Source organism: Xyrauchen texanus, chromosome 44 (genome assembly GCF_025860055.1).
Source record: "Xyrauchen texanus isolate HMW12.3.18 chromosome 44, RBS_HiC_50CHRs, whole genome shotgun sequence".
NCBI classification, from domain to species: domain Eukaryota; kingdom Metazoa; phylum Chordata; class Actinopteri; order Cypriniformes; family Catostomidae; genus Xyrauchen; species Xyrauchen texanus.
This window is the reverse complement of record NC_068319.1, coordinates 25235183-25252732: the sequence shown is the minus strand read 5'-3', so window position 1 is coordinate 25252732 and position 17550 is coordinate 25235183. Positions and strand designations below refer to the sequence as shown.

The window sequence follows — 17550 nt, the reverse complement described above, 5'->3', positions numbered from 1 at the left end:
GTGTGAGTCATATCTGTCTGGTTAATGCATTCAGTTTCTTTTAAAAGAAATAAACAAACTGTTCAGCTCAGCGAATCGTTTGTATTGTACGTTAAATGTGCATATGAAAAGATACAGATGTAGATTTATATAACGGCACTCTCTTTGGTTGTGTCACTCGCTCAGAAAACAAAGTTTTAATATTTCTAAAACTGTATCAAAATATGAATGCAAGCCAGTCAATGGAAATATGAAATAAATAAAGAACTCATCTTACCTTACATACATGTAATGCCGTTTTTCACTTGTAGGCAATATTACACTTGAACTTCCATGATTATTTAAATTCCACCATATGAAGGCAAATGACAGATCAACAGCCTTTCTCCATCACTCGTGGACATAATTTCAGATTATGTGTCCTATCTGCATTAAAAATGGATAATTAAATGTTTAATTAGGCCCTATTTTTTAAGTCATTATTCATACAATAATGATGAACATTCTGGAGTTTGTTATACACATGCTCAAGGAGTGCTACACGCATATGGGTCAGTTTAGGAGTGTCGGCTGTTCAGACCAGTGTCTGATATGGGCTACATTTAAAATGTCATGTGAACAACCTAACCAAAAATGAGATCTGGGCCACATTCAGCTGCGGTGTGAATGTAGCCTAAGAGTTTTTTGCATATGGTAATGAAAATAAAAATGTTATTGTCATTATGATTATGACATTTTTCACATTACGGTAATGAGGATAAGATTTTTTTGTCATTATGATAATTCAGTAAATTTGAAATGACAGTAATAAGAATCTGAGTTTTTTGCATTACGGTAAAGAAAATGATGTTCTGTCATTATGATAATTACATTGCTTATATTACGGTAATGAGGATTAAATTTTTTGTCCTCAAAATGACAATGACAATGTTTTTTAAACAACGGTATTTCATATTAGGATAATGAAACATAAAAAATGTGTCATTATGATAATTATATTTTCTTTTTAAATAACAGTAATAAGAATACAAGTTTTTTGCATTATGGTAATGAGAAGAGTTTTTTTTATATTACAGTAATGAAAAGGAAATTTTTCACATTACGGTAATGAGAATCGGAGTAATTTTTTGCATTACTGAACATTTGAGTGGGGAAACATGCTTAATTGTTATAATAAATAGCCTAGGTGCTAAAAAATAGGCTTCATTTATATGTTCAATATAATGTCTTAATATTTGATTTTGGGTTGCAATATGACCTCTACATTTCTTTGTGAGTTTCACCCATGTAATGTCAACACGGTTTATTGTTTTCCCTCATCTGTATGTTAGTATGTAGTGGCAAACAAAACCGAAAATTCACACAGAAAGGAAAAGACGCCTAAGGACTTAGTGACAGACACTAGGCAAACTTTCAAGGGAGGACAGTATAAGCAAGCGTCGGAATAATTAAGCTGTTCAAGGAAAAGTTCAAACAAACATTTTAATTATGCCATCATTTGCAAACCCTCGTGTAATTTCAAATCCATGACTTTCTTTTTGACAGAATTTGTGTGAGGGACAGATAGAACTTTAAGTCGCTATTCACTGAAAGTCTTCCCCTTCAGACAGAATTTTCATTTTTGAGTGAACGATCCCTTGAATGAAACATGGAATGCACTAGATAAGTTAATAGAATGAGGTACAGGGTAAGTCGAGTGTAATGATACAGGACAGGGGCAATAACACTACGTGGTGACCTGACAGTAAGGCACAGTGCTCTATTTGCGTCGATCATTCATGCCGCTGAAAGAAAAACTAGAACTCTAACTAATGGTATAAATTACAGAAATATCGCTTTCCCTTTATTTTCCTCTGATTCCGATCTCTTCCAGTCAAGGAGCGAGGTCAGTTTAAAGCTTATCCAGCAAAGTCGGCCCCCACTACGCAGATGGAAAAGAGACACATTCTTTAGCACCAGAGTATTACACAACTTCCAGTAGCCTCCATGCAAAGTTCACTATAGTGTCCTTAGAGAATCCATGATGTCCTCGTCCAAAACATAACTGTCAACACGTCTAACAAAACTAAGCAAACCCATGAAGCCCAGTCTGCACAATGTTGCACCAGGCCACACCTGCACTCTGTTGATCCGAATAGACATCGTTGAAAATCAAAGATTTCATGCTGTCAGTGCACACTACGGCCCGAAACATATTTACTTAAGTACACAAAGACACGAATACTTGGGCAATGCATTGGAAGCATGTGGTCTCGTTGAACATATTTATGCAAGTTCATGCGTTACTGTGGCAGTAACACACCTCAGCATACTAAGGGGCGATAGAGTAATCTTAAAATGTTTGCGCAATTAAACTTAATGCATCATATTAGGTGTAATCTGATACTGAATCATTTGTTACTGTAATCGAATTACTTAAGTCCAGAAATAGTGTTTAAGTTACATTTTAAACTCTTGTAATCAGATTAGTTACTGAATTTCAATAAGGTAAATTACTTTTAAGTATATTTCATGGTTACATATTACTAAAATTACATTTATGTAGATTTTAATAATTTTAAACATGACTAATGCCCATATGAACATCTGTTTGCATTTTGATGCCCAAAGCTGTCACAGCTGAAAGGTGTGCGACCCCTATCCAATCATTGTAAGGGAGAAATACGTGGTGCTGAGTGTATTCTTTTTTTGGGAGTGTCACAATGAAAAAGGAGGAAATATTAGACATTATTTTGAATTCATTGAGCAGAAAAAAAACGTGTTTTAGAAATTAAAAGTAACTATTAATCAGGGTTGGGTAAGTTAAGAATAGTAATCCACTACAAATTACTAATTATATTATCAAAAATTTTAATCATATTACTTTACTAATTACTTTAAGTTAATTTATAAAACTCTTTTCCACTCAACAAATTCAAAATAATGTCTATATTTCTTCCTTGTTCATTGTTACACACAAGTCATACACTCGATTACAACGACTCTTCACGGGGCCATAATTCATGCATTCTACATAAATAATTAAAAATATGCATAACCCATAATGTACTTGCAAGTAATTAAATTATTTGAAAGTCAGTAACTGTAATCAGATTACAAGTTACAAGCTTTGCACTACTTTTTTAACTAAAAAGTAAATAGATTACAATAACTAATTAATTAGTAATTTGATTACAACCAACACTGTAAGAAATTAGTAATGTAATCCGATTACAATTTTAGAGAAGTTATTAGTATTAAGTGGATTACATTTTTTGAGGGACTTACCGAACCCTGGTTATGATTCAGGTGACTTGCGAAACACAATTCAACTAACTAACTTGCACAACAACACTGCCTTTAAAATGTTGGTCTGACATAATAGTAGTTAACCTAAAAAGGAAAACCCGCTGACGCTAATATCAGTTTAAAAACGGTTAAAAATAAACTAGAATGTAACACATACTTGCATTGTGTTACAAGTTACATTTCATAACACTACACTTCCATAGTCAGAACTTCCATAGAAGTGTATATGTTAATGTACAGTATGTTTCAGGGCTTAAGTTTTGAAGAGGTAAGCTGGATACCGTAACGGTGCAATCATACAAGATGTCTTCAATGTAGCAAACAGAATCATGGCATAAATAAATGAGAAGCTTTTCTACAACTTAAATATATTTGGTGAATGATATACATTTAAATAAATAGCATTGAACAAGACATGGCAGCAGAAAAGTGCACAGCCAGCGCTGGGCTTGTATAGCATGTGGATTCACATGGTTTTGGTCATGGCTTGAGGGGTGCATTCACAATGTCAAACCCATCAAAACAAATGAGGGCCAATCACAAGTCCTGAATCTTGTAGCTAGGCAAGCATTGTGCAGCTTAGGCTAAGGGAACGCTTTACCGTCTGACAGATATGTGTTTGGTCTTTTCATTGCAAATTGTTTTTATATTCTTGTTTGCTAAATTTGGATGAGATGTCAACAAAAGGGATGCTTGGGTGTACAAATGAACCAATGGGAACTTGGAAACATGACCAGAATGTATTCCTGCAGCCCCTCACTGTGTTTGCTGAGGTAACGAGGGGCGGGTTTTTGATGGCGGTGGGTTTGAGGGCTGTTGAAGGCGGAATTTCAGGGAGGGTGAGGGAATGGGCAGAGGTTGGCAGTTGTCTCATAATTTCTGCTTTCCTGTGACGATGTTGCAGTGGAGCTCTGCATTCAGCTCTATATACCGTCCCTTAGTGCAGTCCAGGAAGAAGAGTTTATCAGAGACTACATTGGGGTCGAATCCCTCCCGCCGCATGTCCGTCTTCTGGAATTTAAAAGTCCCTAAAATGAGCAAAAGAACATTAATTTGACACGTTCATTTTTTTTCACAAATATCCCCCTAAATTAGGGTTGTAAAAACTTACCGGCACAGTACCAAATGTCCATAACGGTCTATTTTATTTTAAACTAAATTGGAAAGAGCTGGTGAAAAATGAAAATGAAAGAAATTTAGTGTACAATATGCATCAGATGTTCACCTGTTTTGTTCACTTCTGGTAGGAAACGCAGGAACACCGGTCGAGCGTAGGGTGGCAGAGCCTTCTCCAGCTCTCGACTGAACATCTCCAGGTCTGTGCTGTGATCTGGATCTGCTATGGCCGCCATCCCTGCCTTACCTTCAGCACCTGAGGAAAAACATCCATGTAAATCACTAGAAGCCATTTCCATCTCAAGTCCCGTAGCATCCCCAAAGGAAGCTAAATTGCATAAGCAAAGCCCGTCAGCATAAAGATATGCTGAGTCACTGTGGATTAAAATAAACAGAGTAAGAATAACGAGATCATTGTGGCCAGGTCACATGTCATTGGTCCAAGGACAGAGATCTATGAACTGCAGCAAACAGGAAGAGAACCAATGTTGGGGGACATTACTTTTAAAGGAATGTTCTGGGTTGAGTGGAACTTAAGCTCTAAAAAATGGTGTTGATTACCATAGAATAAAATGTAAACCCCCATTTTGTAAAAATAAGCAAAGATATTCTAGAATATCTCTAGAAGTTCCCAGTAATGAACTATCAATGGAAGTCTATGGGACAAGATGATCCAAAGAGATGCAATTAGAAATGGGAAGCTTGTATTTTTGTTAAAGCGCTTATAATAATACTTAAGTACAGAAATGTGTACGTGCACTTGAAATGTGAGTTTTAAACCAAAGGTCTACAACCCGACCCGAGCCTGATAGGATCTGACAAACTATCAGGTTTCAGGCCACATTGGGGTCAGTTTTTCAAAATATGAACTAATGAAAACCGAAGCAGTAAGAGACTTTTCAGACATAATGTGGTTTTGTGTGCATGGTCTCGTGGTTTTTGTGTTCATATTCATTCAGAGTCTTGCAAAGGACCACCTATTTTTTTTTTAAAATCGAGTCATGTTACACAACAACATGGCACCAACCACAGCGTTGACTGTCTACGGGAGAAACGCCAACTAAACTACTTGTGGTAAGAAACCTAATTAATTTTTTACAATGAAACCTGTTTGTTAGCGGAGTTTACCAACTGTAGTATAATCTGATATGCTATTTTTAAAACTTTAGAGATTTTAAATGTCAAAGTAATGATCTCCGAGCCACTTCATTATCACTCTTGCCATGTGACATTGTGCTCCATGCTGGAAAACGCACGGATCATCACCAAATTGCTCCTGGATCATTGGGAGAAGTTGCTCTTGCTGGACATTTTGATACCATTCTTTAATCATGGGAGAGTTTTGGGGCAAAATTGTGAGAGAGCCCACTCCCTTGGATGAAAAGCAACCCCACACATGGATGGTCTCAGGATGCTTCACTGTTGGCATGACACAGGACTCATGGTAGCATTCACCTATTCTTCTCCGGACTATCGATTTTCCAGATGTCCCAAACAGTCGGAAGGGGGCTTCAGAGAAAATAACTTTGCTCCAGTCTTCTGCTGTCCAATCCTTGTACTTCCTGCAGAATTTCAGTCTGTCCTTGATGTTTTTCTTGGAGTCTTCTTTGCTGCCCTTCTTGACACCAGGCCATTGTCCAAAAGTCTTCACCTCACTGTGTGTGCAGGTGCACTCACACCAACCTGCTGCCAATATTGAGCAAGCTCTGCACTGGTGGTGACACGATTCTGTAGCTGACTCCTCAGGAAGAGAAGGTCCTGGTGCTTGTTGGACACTCTGGGACATCATGAATCCGTCTTTACTGAAGTTGAACCTCTCTCCTTGAAGTTCTTGATGATCCGATAAATTGATCTTTCAGGTGCAATATTCTTTGCATGTGAGGCCATTTTGATGCAAAGCGAGGATGGCTGCACGTCTTTCTTTAGAGGTAACCATTCCTAACAAGAACACAATGATTGGATGATTCCCTCCTTGTATAGCAATCAGTCTGCTCTTATAATCCAATCACAATGATAGAGTGATTCACCTGACTAGTACTCGTTCACACTTTCACAGGTGCTGCTGATATGAGTAGTGAAATTATGTTAGCTGCTCATTTTGTGCCAGGGCCAAAAAACAGTGACATTTTTGTTTTTTGTGATGAAGTTCAATTATTTGGCAAATTAAGACTTTTGCAATTATTTAAAATGCATCTGATCACTCTGCACAATAATCTAGAAACAATGTGAATCAACACCACAACAACTGAAGCAGAAATCTTTGCGAAACACAACAGTTATGCCATACTGCCACAGCTGTGTGTGTGTGTGTGTGTGTGTGTATACATGCATACATATAGATTTTTTTTTTTTATGGATCCAAGCAGAATTGTTTGAGAGAAACTATGCAATACATCAGTGAATCAACTTAATTTTTCACCTAGTAAACACACAGATGTCTATATACATTATGGCAGACCCACAGTTTCACAAGAACTGCTGATGCCTTTGTTGTGAATGGCAGAATGTGTCTTACAGCCTGCCATCTCAAATGTACAGCACTATATTCAGCACTCCTGTTCAGATCTAGTATAATAAGCAGAAGCGGAGGCAGGCCAAGGCAAGACTGTTTGGCTGTGCAGTACCAGAGACCTTCTAAAGATGCTTCAGTCAGCTCTATTCATATCAATTATCCTCCAGTGCACACTGGCTGAGCAGCCAAACATTCATGTTGCTACAGCATAAATATAACCTGTAATAATGATCTAAAACAAACTGACACACAGAATAGATTTGGCACAAAATAAAGAATTGAACAATTGAATTAACAGATGAATGCTAAAGAAACTAATCTAGATGAAATATTAATTTGTTTAAAAAAAAAAAAAAAGAAGAAACCTGCAACAACAAGAGACAATTGTCAAATTCTCACATGAACATGCAAGCTACTGTAAACAAGCTTATCCCATAGTGCTCATGAACTTGCAACGGAAATCAGGATTTTCATTGAAGAATAGGGTTGTGTGCCTTCAGAAGACTTGGAATATAATCCATGAGTCGCATTAACTACTTTTATGATACTTTTGCATGTTTTTTGTTTTCGCTTTAAAGACATTTTATAGATATCATTAAGTGATATTCATTAAAACATCTCCTTTTGCATTCCGCATGAGAAAGATAGTCATATGGGTTTGGAACTAGAGGTCAACCGAGTGGATTTTGCCTATACCGATAATGAAGGTGGTGGAAAAGATAAAGCCGATAGTTTTTAAAAACAGACAGAGAGGGGGTCTGGGTTGCTCAGCGAGTAAAGACGTCGACTACCAACCCTGGAGTTCAAGAGTTCGAATCCAAGGGTGTTCTGAGTGAATCCAGTCAGGTCTCCCAAGCAACCAAATTGGCCCGCTAAGGAGGGTAGAGTCATATGGGGTAACCTCATCATGGTCACTATATTGTGGTTCTTGCTCTCGGTGGGGTGCGTGGGGAGATGTGCGTGGATGCCACCGAGAATAGTGTGAAGCCTTCACATGTGCTATGTCTCCGTGGTAATGTGCTCAACATTGATTGAGCAACTGAGATTCATCCTCCGCCACTCGGACTGAGGCGAGTCAGTACGCCACTATGAGGACTTAAGAGCACATTGGGAATTGGACACTCCAAATTGGGGAGAAAAAACAAAAGGCTTCAAGAGTTCAAAATTAATAAAATCACAGGCAGAGTTTAATGTTCAAAATTTTCACTTTAAAACACTAGTTTATCTAGTCAAATTAACAAAATACAGTATGCATTAAATTGAGGATAAAAATATGTATAAATATTGTCAAAGATTAAAGATTTTGATACAGCAAATCCCCACAAGATGTCATTGATTGTGTTTTTTTTTCACCTCTAGAGGCTGCTGTTACACTGTAGAATCAAGCTGTTAAAAAACATTGTCAACAATCAGTACAGATTAGGGCTGGTAAGTTATTACCGTTTTTAATCAAATTAATTACATGGTATGACGATTAATTAATCGAATTAAATGCAATTAATCGCATTCGTAAATATTTGCAGAGAAACACCTTAAATAACTATAATAAAATATATATTAATTAAATAAATATAATAAAATATATTTACAAAAACAAAATAAGAAAATTAAAATGCATGACATTATATAGGCACATAAGTTAAGCAATAAAAAAGAAAATACAAAGCACGTAACAATGTACACCAGCATCAGACGGATGCTTCTGGAGCGACTTGTTTGCGTGGAGTCATAAAAGTACCGTTTTACTCTATTTGGAACTACATGAGTGTGAGAAATTTAGACAGCATTTTGCCTAAAATGGGTGAACTACTCTTTTATGCACATTCGTTATGTGCCATCCTTCCGCTAGAAGATATAGTCCTCGATTATGAGACGTAAACTAAAGTTAAAGTTGGCCTCTATGGGTTCTGTGCAGTGGTATTTATAGTAGATCGATGAACATGTGTTTTGCTAGAAGGCTGTATTAACCAATCAGCATCCATGACCAGAACAATCAATTTTGTAATAAAAAGTATAACACTTTTTTATAAAAATAAAGTACAGACTTATAGATGGAAGCTATGACGTCGACGCAAAATATGCGCGTCGATTCGTCGGACCCAAAACAAAGATGGCGGCGCCGGAGCGTAGTAGCAACACGAGTGGCTCCTCAGACTATCAGAAGTGCAAGGCGGCATGCACTCGTTCCTCTAAAGTATGGGAATTCTTTAATTTAAAAGGAAACAATTCCGTGATATGTCGTCTTTGCAAAATGGAGATGGCCTTCCATTCTAGCACCACGGCAATGCACCAGCACCTTAAGAGGCGCCACCCGGGAGCAGCTGCAGATGACAGAGCACCGTAAGTTTTTTTCAACTCCCCACTTTGCACTCGATGTTGGAGTAGGATATAATACGTTGTCGACACCTAAAGTTTTCGCTTATAGCTATTAATAATGCGCTTATAGCTATGAATGAATGTCGTGGAAAATACATAGAGGACACTGACAACGCGCTGACAGACAGGACCAAGCAGGTAACATTTAATAAAGTCTCAACTTTCAAATTTGGTCAGTCAAAGAAAATTAAACCATAAATAGGCTACTATTTTGTGGCTCTTTAATGTGTCGTGACAGATTGCCTCAGTTAAAGCTGCTCGTAAACCGATCATCTTTTCCTTGGTTAATTTATAGCATCAAATAGGCTAAACATGAATGTAGCCTACATCAGAAGGACTGTTGTTTTAACCGCGGAAAGATGTCAGTACAGTAGCCTACAATCCATTATTCAAATTCAAATCCACCGACGTTAATCTTCTCTCTCCTGACTACTTTGTCGGACAAAAATGGCGTATTATGATTGATTGATCAGATCGCCAGTCAATCAAACTCCCGGCAAATGTTTTTTTTTTTACATTTTATACACCCCCACCCCCGATGAAACCGGTATTACCGGTGTTGTCACAAGTCGATTAATCAAATCAAAATCGAATCGGACTGAAAAAAAATAAAATGAATTGTTAGATTAATCGATGCATCGAAAAAATAAATCGCTAGATTAATCGTTTAAAAAATAATTGTTTATCCCAGCCCTAATGGAAGCATAGCAAAAAAAAAAAAAGGAAAAAAAAAGGGAATTTCTCATTACCTGGCACCTCTACTCCATACACGACTACATCTTTCATATCCATCAAGCGGCTCAGTGTTCCCTCCAACTCAGTGGTGGAGACGTTCTCTCCTTTCCAGCGGAATGTGTCTCCGGTACGATCTCTGAAATACATGTAGCCGTAGTCATCCATCACCAACACATCCCCTGAGAGTGGAAAAAAAAAAACAACTTCAGTTATGTGGTTATGTAGAGATAAACACTGGGAATGGGTCAGGATGGTCAACTAGTCAAGATCGAATAGTGTGTTCAGTTTTTTTGGTGCATTAAAAAAAGATATGTATATAGAGATGCCACATTCAGGAGCAAGTTTTAACGTACTGACAGCGTATATAGTTTTACATTCACAGTTTATAAACGGTGAGCATGGTAAATCCTCTCTAGAAGTTGCATCTCTACATTCAAGCACATAAATGCACCATAAAAGTAGTCCATAAGACTCCAGTGGTTAAATCTTTATCTTCAGAAGCGGTATGGTAGGTGTGGGTGAGAAACCGATCAATATTAAAGTAATTCATGTTTACTATAAATCTACTTCCAAACAGTTTCCTATGTTCTTCTTTTATTTCTTGCGATTTGCATTCTTTGTACATACCGCCACCTACTGGACTGTTGTGCAAATAGGATTTAATTTATTATTTTACCTTTATACCTGCCTTTTTTCTTCTCCCTGTCCAGTAGGTGGCAATATACATAAAAAAATGTGAATCGCCAAAACAAACAAAATAATTACTCTGTCCTCTTTTGAACCTGCATGTTTCGAAGGGCTGGACAAAGTGGAGATTTGTAGTAAAAAAGGACTTAAATATGTATCCGTTTCCCATCCACACAATTTATATTGCTTCTGAAGATATGGATTCAACCACTGGGGTTTTATGGGTTAATTTTATGCTGCCTTTGTGCTTTTTGGAGATTCAAAGTTTTGGACCCATTCACTTCATTTATCCTATTTCTTTGTGAACATTTGTCATTACTGCATTGAAGAGCTATGCTTAGTCTTAATATATCACAAAAAAAAAACGCATCTGTGAAAAAGCTTTTTGTCAAGCACTACCTGAACAAGATTTTCACAGAAAAATAAATTGTATTTCAGGTCATTTCTCAAAAAGCCTATTGTATGCCTTCAGAAGACTTAAAATAATGCATGAGACCCTTTTCCACAAAAGAAAGTCATACAGGTCGGTGAGTAAATTAGATATCTTTTTGTATAAACTATTCCTTTAGGGAAGCCCTGAATAATTGACTAGCTGATTAGTCATTCAGGCTCAGACTAGATGATTTTGAAAATGTTGTTTTGTAGATTCCTAGCATGCGAGTAAGAATGCTTTGAGTGTTAACAAAATCAAAAATACCTGAAAGGTAGGCACTATCTCCCTTTTTGAAGACATCTTGGGCGATCTTCTTATTAGTGGCTGATTGGTTGACGTAGCCGTCGAATCGTCTAAGAGGGTCGTTCTGAATGATTCTGCCAACCAACTGACCAGGTTCACCTAAAACAGAACGATGAAATATAACAAGAATGAATAAGATGATTTACTTTAACAAAATAATCTACAGATATATTTTTCTACAAAACAATTAAGCCGTTATTTTAGTAAATTGTTTTGTGTGGTTGTTATGTTGCTAAGTGGTTGCTAGGGTTTTCGGTGGTCGCTTAATATCCTGTCGAATTAAAAAAAAAAGTAATTTAAAAGTACCCTCATTTAATTACATCTGTAGATATACTGTTAACCTTAACCCATAACCTTTATTTTAACACCTACTCCTTAACCTACCCGTGACCCAGCCCTTACCCTAAATCCTAATCTAAACCCTGCATTTTAACCTACTCGCATCCCAACCCTTACCCTAAACCCTACTCCTTAACCTACCTATACCCCAACCCTTACCCCAAATCCCACTCCTTAACCTACCTATACCCCAACCCTAAACCCTACTCCTTAACCTACCTATACCCCAACCCTTACCCTAAACCCTACTCCTTAACCTACCTATACCCCAACCCTTACCCTAAATCCCAACCCTTACCCAAACCCCAATCTAAACCATACTCCTTAACCTACCTATACCCCAACCCTTACCCTAAATCCCACTCCTTAACCTACCTATACCCCAACCCTTACCCTAAACCCCAATCTAAACCATACTCCTTAACCTACCTGTACCCCAACCCTTACCCTAAATCCCACTCCTTAACCTACCTATACCCCAACCCTTACCCTAAACCCTACTCCTTAACCTACCTATAACCCCAACCCTTACCCTAAACCTTAACCTACCTGTACCCCAACCCCAACCCATACCCTAAAACCTACTCCTTAACCTGCCTATACCCCAACCCTAAACTTTAACCTTCCCATACCCCAAGTATTACCCTAAATCCTAATATAAACCCTAAAGCTTAACCTACCCGCACCCCAACCCTTACCCTAAACCTGAATCTAAACCATACATCTTAACCAACCCGTACCCCAACCCTTACCCAGAATCTAAACCCTACTCCTTAACCTATCTGTATACCAACCCTTAACCTAAACCCTAATATAAACCCTACACCTTAACCTATCCATACCCCAACCCTTACCCTAAACCTTAATCCTTAACATAACCGTACCCCAACCCTTACCCTAAACCTTACTCCTTAACATAACCGTACCCCAACCCTCACTCCTTAACATAACCGTACCCAAACACTTACCCTAAACATAACCGTACCCCCAACCCTTACCATAAATCTTACTCCTTAACATAACCGTACCCCAACCCTTACCCTAACCCTTACTCCTTAACATAACCGTACCTACCCTATACCCCTAACCCTCACTCCTTAACATAACCGTACCCAAACACTTACCCTAAACATAACCGTACCCCCAACCCTTACCATAAATCTTACTCCTTAACATAACCGTACCCCAACCCTTACCCTAACCCTTACTCCTTAACATAACCGTACCCCAACCCTTACCCTAAACCTTACTCCTTAACGTACCCATACCACAACCCTAACCATAATCTAATCCCTAAATGTACCTGTACCTCAACCTCAGTTGCAGCAAATGTGTTTCTTGTGAGAATTTTGCAGAACAGCATACCGTATAGTTACACAATAAGTACATTGTATTGTATGTATTTTAATGTTAGTACATAGTATTTTAAGACACCTAATATAAAGTGGGACCACACAATGTAATTCATACATGACAATCATTAGTTTGATCGCTTTGAAAAATAATAGCACACTAAATTTGTTTAAAACCCCCAACCCTTGGTATGAGCAATAGTATTAGTGATGCTTGCCTTAAAAAAACACCACTAATAACTAGTCAGTAATAGAAGTTAATCATCTTAGCCTTCGATCTTTGCCTGTGTATGAGCTATATTAAAAAGTGCATCCACTTTGCTTGTGAACTGTACCTGGGCCACATGGAATACAAACTCCATCAGGTCCTCTGATCAGCTCCATGGTCTCCTCGTCCACTTTCACCAAGCGGATGGGGTAGAAATAGGGTAAAATCCGGCTATTGAATCCACAAGCTCCAGTCTGCAGACAAAAGACCATGTATACCCTTTAAAATCACTATATACATCTGTGGACCCAGTACCTTCCAAAATTAAAACTAAATTATTGCACCCAGCAATATAAAATCAATCTTGGCTAGGTGCACTGTCTATTAGCACCTGAAATTGGTCAGCTGTGCTTGAATACTGAACATCTTGTGAATGGCCTCATAAAATCTACAGTAAAACACAAAGCAAATTGCTGCAGCTTCTAAAGTGTTCTTGTATCCTCTTGCATATGCAAAAGCATGCAACTGATAAAAGCTTTTAACAGACACTTAGTCCAAAGTGCACTTTTGCTTGGGCCGACCTTGTTGTCGAAGTTGCCCAGGCTACAGTTGCACTCGGTTGCACCATAGAACTCTGCGATCTGTGGTACATTGAAGCGGCTGGTGAACTCCTCCCAGATGGATTGGCGGAGGCCATTACCGAGGGCCATGCGCACTTTGTGCTGTCGATCAGTGTCCTTCTTAGGCTGGTTGAGCAGATAGCGACATATCTCACCAATGTACTGCACGATCTAAGAAACAAGACCAGAAATTATATTCAAAAACTAAATATATACAAATAAAACTTTGTTTAGAGTTTCATGCAACACAGGTAATTTGCAAATCACATTACACCTGTCAATTAGCACATTTCCTCCATGTAATCTGATCCTTCCAGGTATCCTTGCTCATATCATGCCAAAGTAATATATTTATTGGCTTTACATGGTCATGACATGAGTTGAACAATTAGATAACTACAAGCAATGCGATTACACTAGTCTCATGTTAACATTTAAAGTATAGCCTCAAGACTTAAACATTTTAAAAGCAGTGTATATTTTCACCCAAGTTCACCCAAAAATTATTATTCTCTCATTATTTACACACCCTTATGCCGTTTTAAACTTGTATGACTTTCTGTCTTCTGCAGAACACAAAGATATTTTTATGGAGATATGTTTCTCACCCAAAACTGATTGTATTGCTTCAAAAGACATGGAATAAACTAGCAGTTGTATGAACTACCATTATGCTGCCTTTAAGTCCTTTTGGAGCTTGGAAATGTCAGACCCCATTGACTTGAATTGTACATTCACATCATATCCCCATCAAAAAAGCTTTGTTTGTCTTTTGCAGAAGAAAGTCATACAAGTTTAAGATGCCTATTTTGTTGATTTCTACAAACTGAGGGATATGCTAAGGTTATTTTCAGTGGTAACTGACAGAATGTAACAGATGCTTTAAATAGATCCCAAAGGAATAGTTCATAAAAAAAAAAGAAAATTCTATAAATCACTAACTTAGCCTCATGTTGTTTTAAACTTGTAAGACTTTCTTTTTTTTAAGTGGAAAACAAAAGGAGATGCCAGGCAAAATTATTTTGCATATTATTTCCATACAATGAAAGTGAATGGTGACTGAAGGTCCTTTCACACCAAACATCATGCAAAAAAGCAAGACAAATTGCTGACAAATGGCCCATTCACATTAAAGGATTGTCTGAACATTCTAAGATTCCAAAGATGTCTTTTAGTGTTCCTCTGACAAAAAGTCAAACAGGTTTGGAACAACATGAGGGCGAGTAAATAATGACAGTATTTTTGGGTGAACTATGCCTTAAAGCAGTGGTTCCCAAACTTTTACAGTGGCGCACCCCTTCCAACATCCTTTCTCCTACCCCCTCTCTAACGCAGATAGAATTCACACATGGTCATTTGAAAATATGTCTGTTTAACACAATTATCATTGTAAAACAACTCCCTTATATTAAACAGGTTATATTTTTACATGTTATATTAATCATACACATACTGAATAAATGTCTTACCGATTGAGATGGGAATGTTAGGTATGATATAAATGCATAACTTGAAAACTCCCCCCTCATCGTATCATGGTATGTAATAACAGCGTTCGTTCCTTTGTCTGGAATTGCGCATAAATGTAGGTACGGCATTGCCGAATTTGAGCATTGAGGGTAAGTATCTGTGCAATTGCGCTGTCAGCTCAAGGTGCTTTTTTTATGTCACATTTGACACTGTTAGCAAGGTTGAGTTCATTTGCTGAAAAAACATCATGCAACAATGTAAAAACAGGTCTCTAGCGTGTGAGAAAATGTGATTGAAACTTACTGCGTGTGAATATGGAAAATTATTTGGTACTGCTGAATTTCTGACACCTGTCATCACAGCTTTTGAACTTATACCATCAGTATCAAAACTCCCTATGCATCTCACCTTAAACGATTGTGGACGACTGACATGTGCGAGTCTGGTAAAACAGTAAAGTATTTTACATGCAGTCACTAAGCTACGTCACCTAGCTCTGTGCTAGGCTGACGAAATAAGATACTTGTGTGATGCACAACGCATGAGTAGATGCATTTTCTTAACTGCAAAAGATAGGGTTATTTCACTGCATATGTTTTTTACATTTAGGACAACCATTTTAGTGTTTCTACACTAGAAGGCACACAAAATAATTTTTGCCAGTGAAAAATACATGAACTGGGTTTGAATGTTATAGTAGACTGATGAAATTGAAAGAACGGTAAATCTCAGAACGTTATTCGCGTACCCCCATTGTCACCTCACGTACCCCCAGGGGTACACGTACACCAGTTTGGGAAACACTGCCTTAAAGGAATGTTTGAGGTTCAAAACAACTTAAATGATGAAACTGCGGTTAACAGTTGAAACTCTACACACTAAATGAATTCTTCCATATATTCTGTGACTCACAGTGCAGTTGTATTTGGTACAGTCATCCCAGAACTTTGAAGCACTGAACTTCTTCCTGATGACAACAGTCATTCCATGCACCAGACACTGGCCGACTCCCACTATATTTCCTGAGATAGAGAACAAATCTAACCTCAGTACAAACCTATTCATCAATTCCAGTTTAAAGACTTCATCCTCAGCATAAGCAATAAAATAAAAAACAAACAAAGCCACATTTTTGACCAAAAAACACTGAGGTTTTGTGACTTTTAGCTTTGAAGCTATACATGCTAGCGTATTCCTTAAAGTTGGCAAAAATGTACCTTTAGCAGATGTACACATTTAAAATATGTCTTTCTCTTCTGGAAAAATGGACATAAAACACTGATGACTTTTCTTGTACTCACTTTTTCTTCAATAAAACGTCTCTAGAATGAGAAAGTCCCTCCCTCTAACACCACCTGTTTCTGACTAGCATTAGCAATTAGCAAATCATGGTTCAAGGCTCTCATTTAAACTAAAGCCTATTGGTCATTAAAAAAAGGGGGTAGGCTCCATAATTAGGCCCACCCTCAAAGAATGTCATCTAGACATCCGTCAAACAAGCCTCAAAACCAGGTCACACAGGAAATGCACGTGTCATGAAGAGCAGCCTGTGTTCAGTGATATACCTGCTGAGTGATACAGTGGTAAGCAGTCATAAAGCACATCCTCAGACTTCATTCTGAAACCATAGTACACCAGGGCAGCCATGCGGTAATACCTGAGGTTAGAACACAGGAAATATGGGGTGAAAACCAGGGAACTTGATTTTGAGGGAGAGAGGGGAAGGAATGAGATAGGGATAAAGACCGAGAATTTAACTTGATTATAGTCTTACCGGCTGTGTACTACAATGGCAGCTTTCGGCATTCCAGTGGTTCCCGATGTGTAAATGTAAAAAAGGCGATCTAGAAACAAAAAACAACAATTTAACATCAAATTGGTCACATTATTTTTACAATCCAGAAAGGCCTTTTTACAAAAGTCCGATGCAACTTAAATGACACAAAAGAAAATTATTGCAAGCAATGATTTATTAAAAACAAGAAGTATTCACAGCGAGTCAGATGCAGAACTTTTATCCATTCTCAAAAAGTTGGATACCTGAAAAAATGAATAATAAAAAATGTGGCATATGAAAAAAAAAAAAAAAAAGGACCTAGCCTTATACTTTGGAAGGCAACGTGGAAAAACAA

The 17550-nt window shown here is 37.7% G+C and overlaps 1 protein-coding gene across 2 annotated transcripts in view; it reads right to left on the bottom strand.

Moving 5' to 3' along the window:
• Nucleotides 1-1023: 1023 nt before the first annotated feature.
• LOC127636913 (long-chain fatty acid transport protein 4-like) overlaps nucleotides 1024-17550 on the bottom strand; it is a 28815-nt gene continuing 12288 nt past the window's right edge. For both annotated transcript variants that reach the window (XM_052117713.1, XM_052117712.1), the window contains exons 5-13: nucleotides 17193-17262; nucleotides 16984-17075; nucleotides 16331-16440; nucleotides 13910-14119; nucleotides 13456-13582; nucleotides 11391-11528; nucleotides 10021-10185; nucleotides 4493-4639; nucleotides 1024-4295 (exon numbers count right to left, since the gene is read on the bottom strand). In XM_052117713.1, the coding sequence (XP_051973673.1) occupies nucleotides 4138-4295; nucleotides 4493-4639; nucleotides 10021-10185; nucleotides 11391-11528; nucleotides 13456-13582; nucleotides 13910-14119; nucleotides 16331-16440; nucleotides 16984-17075; nucleotides 17193-17262 (1217 nt within the window). In that variant the 3' untranslated portion in view covers nucleotides 1024-4137. The remainder of the gene's footprint in view (nucleotides 4296-4492; nucleotides 4640-10020; nucleotides 10186-11390; nucleotides 11529-13455; nucleotides 13583-13909; nucleotides 14120-16330; nucleotides 16441-16983; nucleotides 17076-17192; nucleotides 17263-17550) is intronic.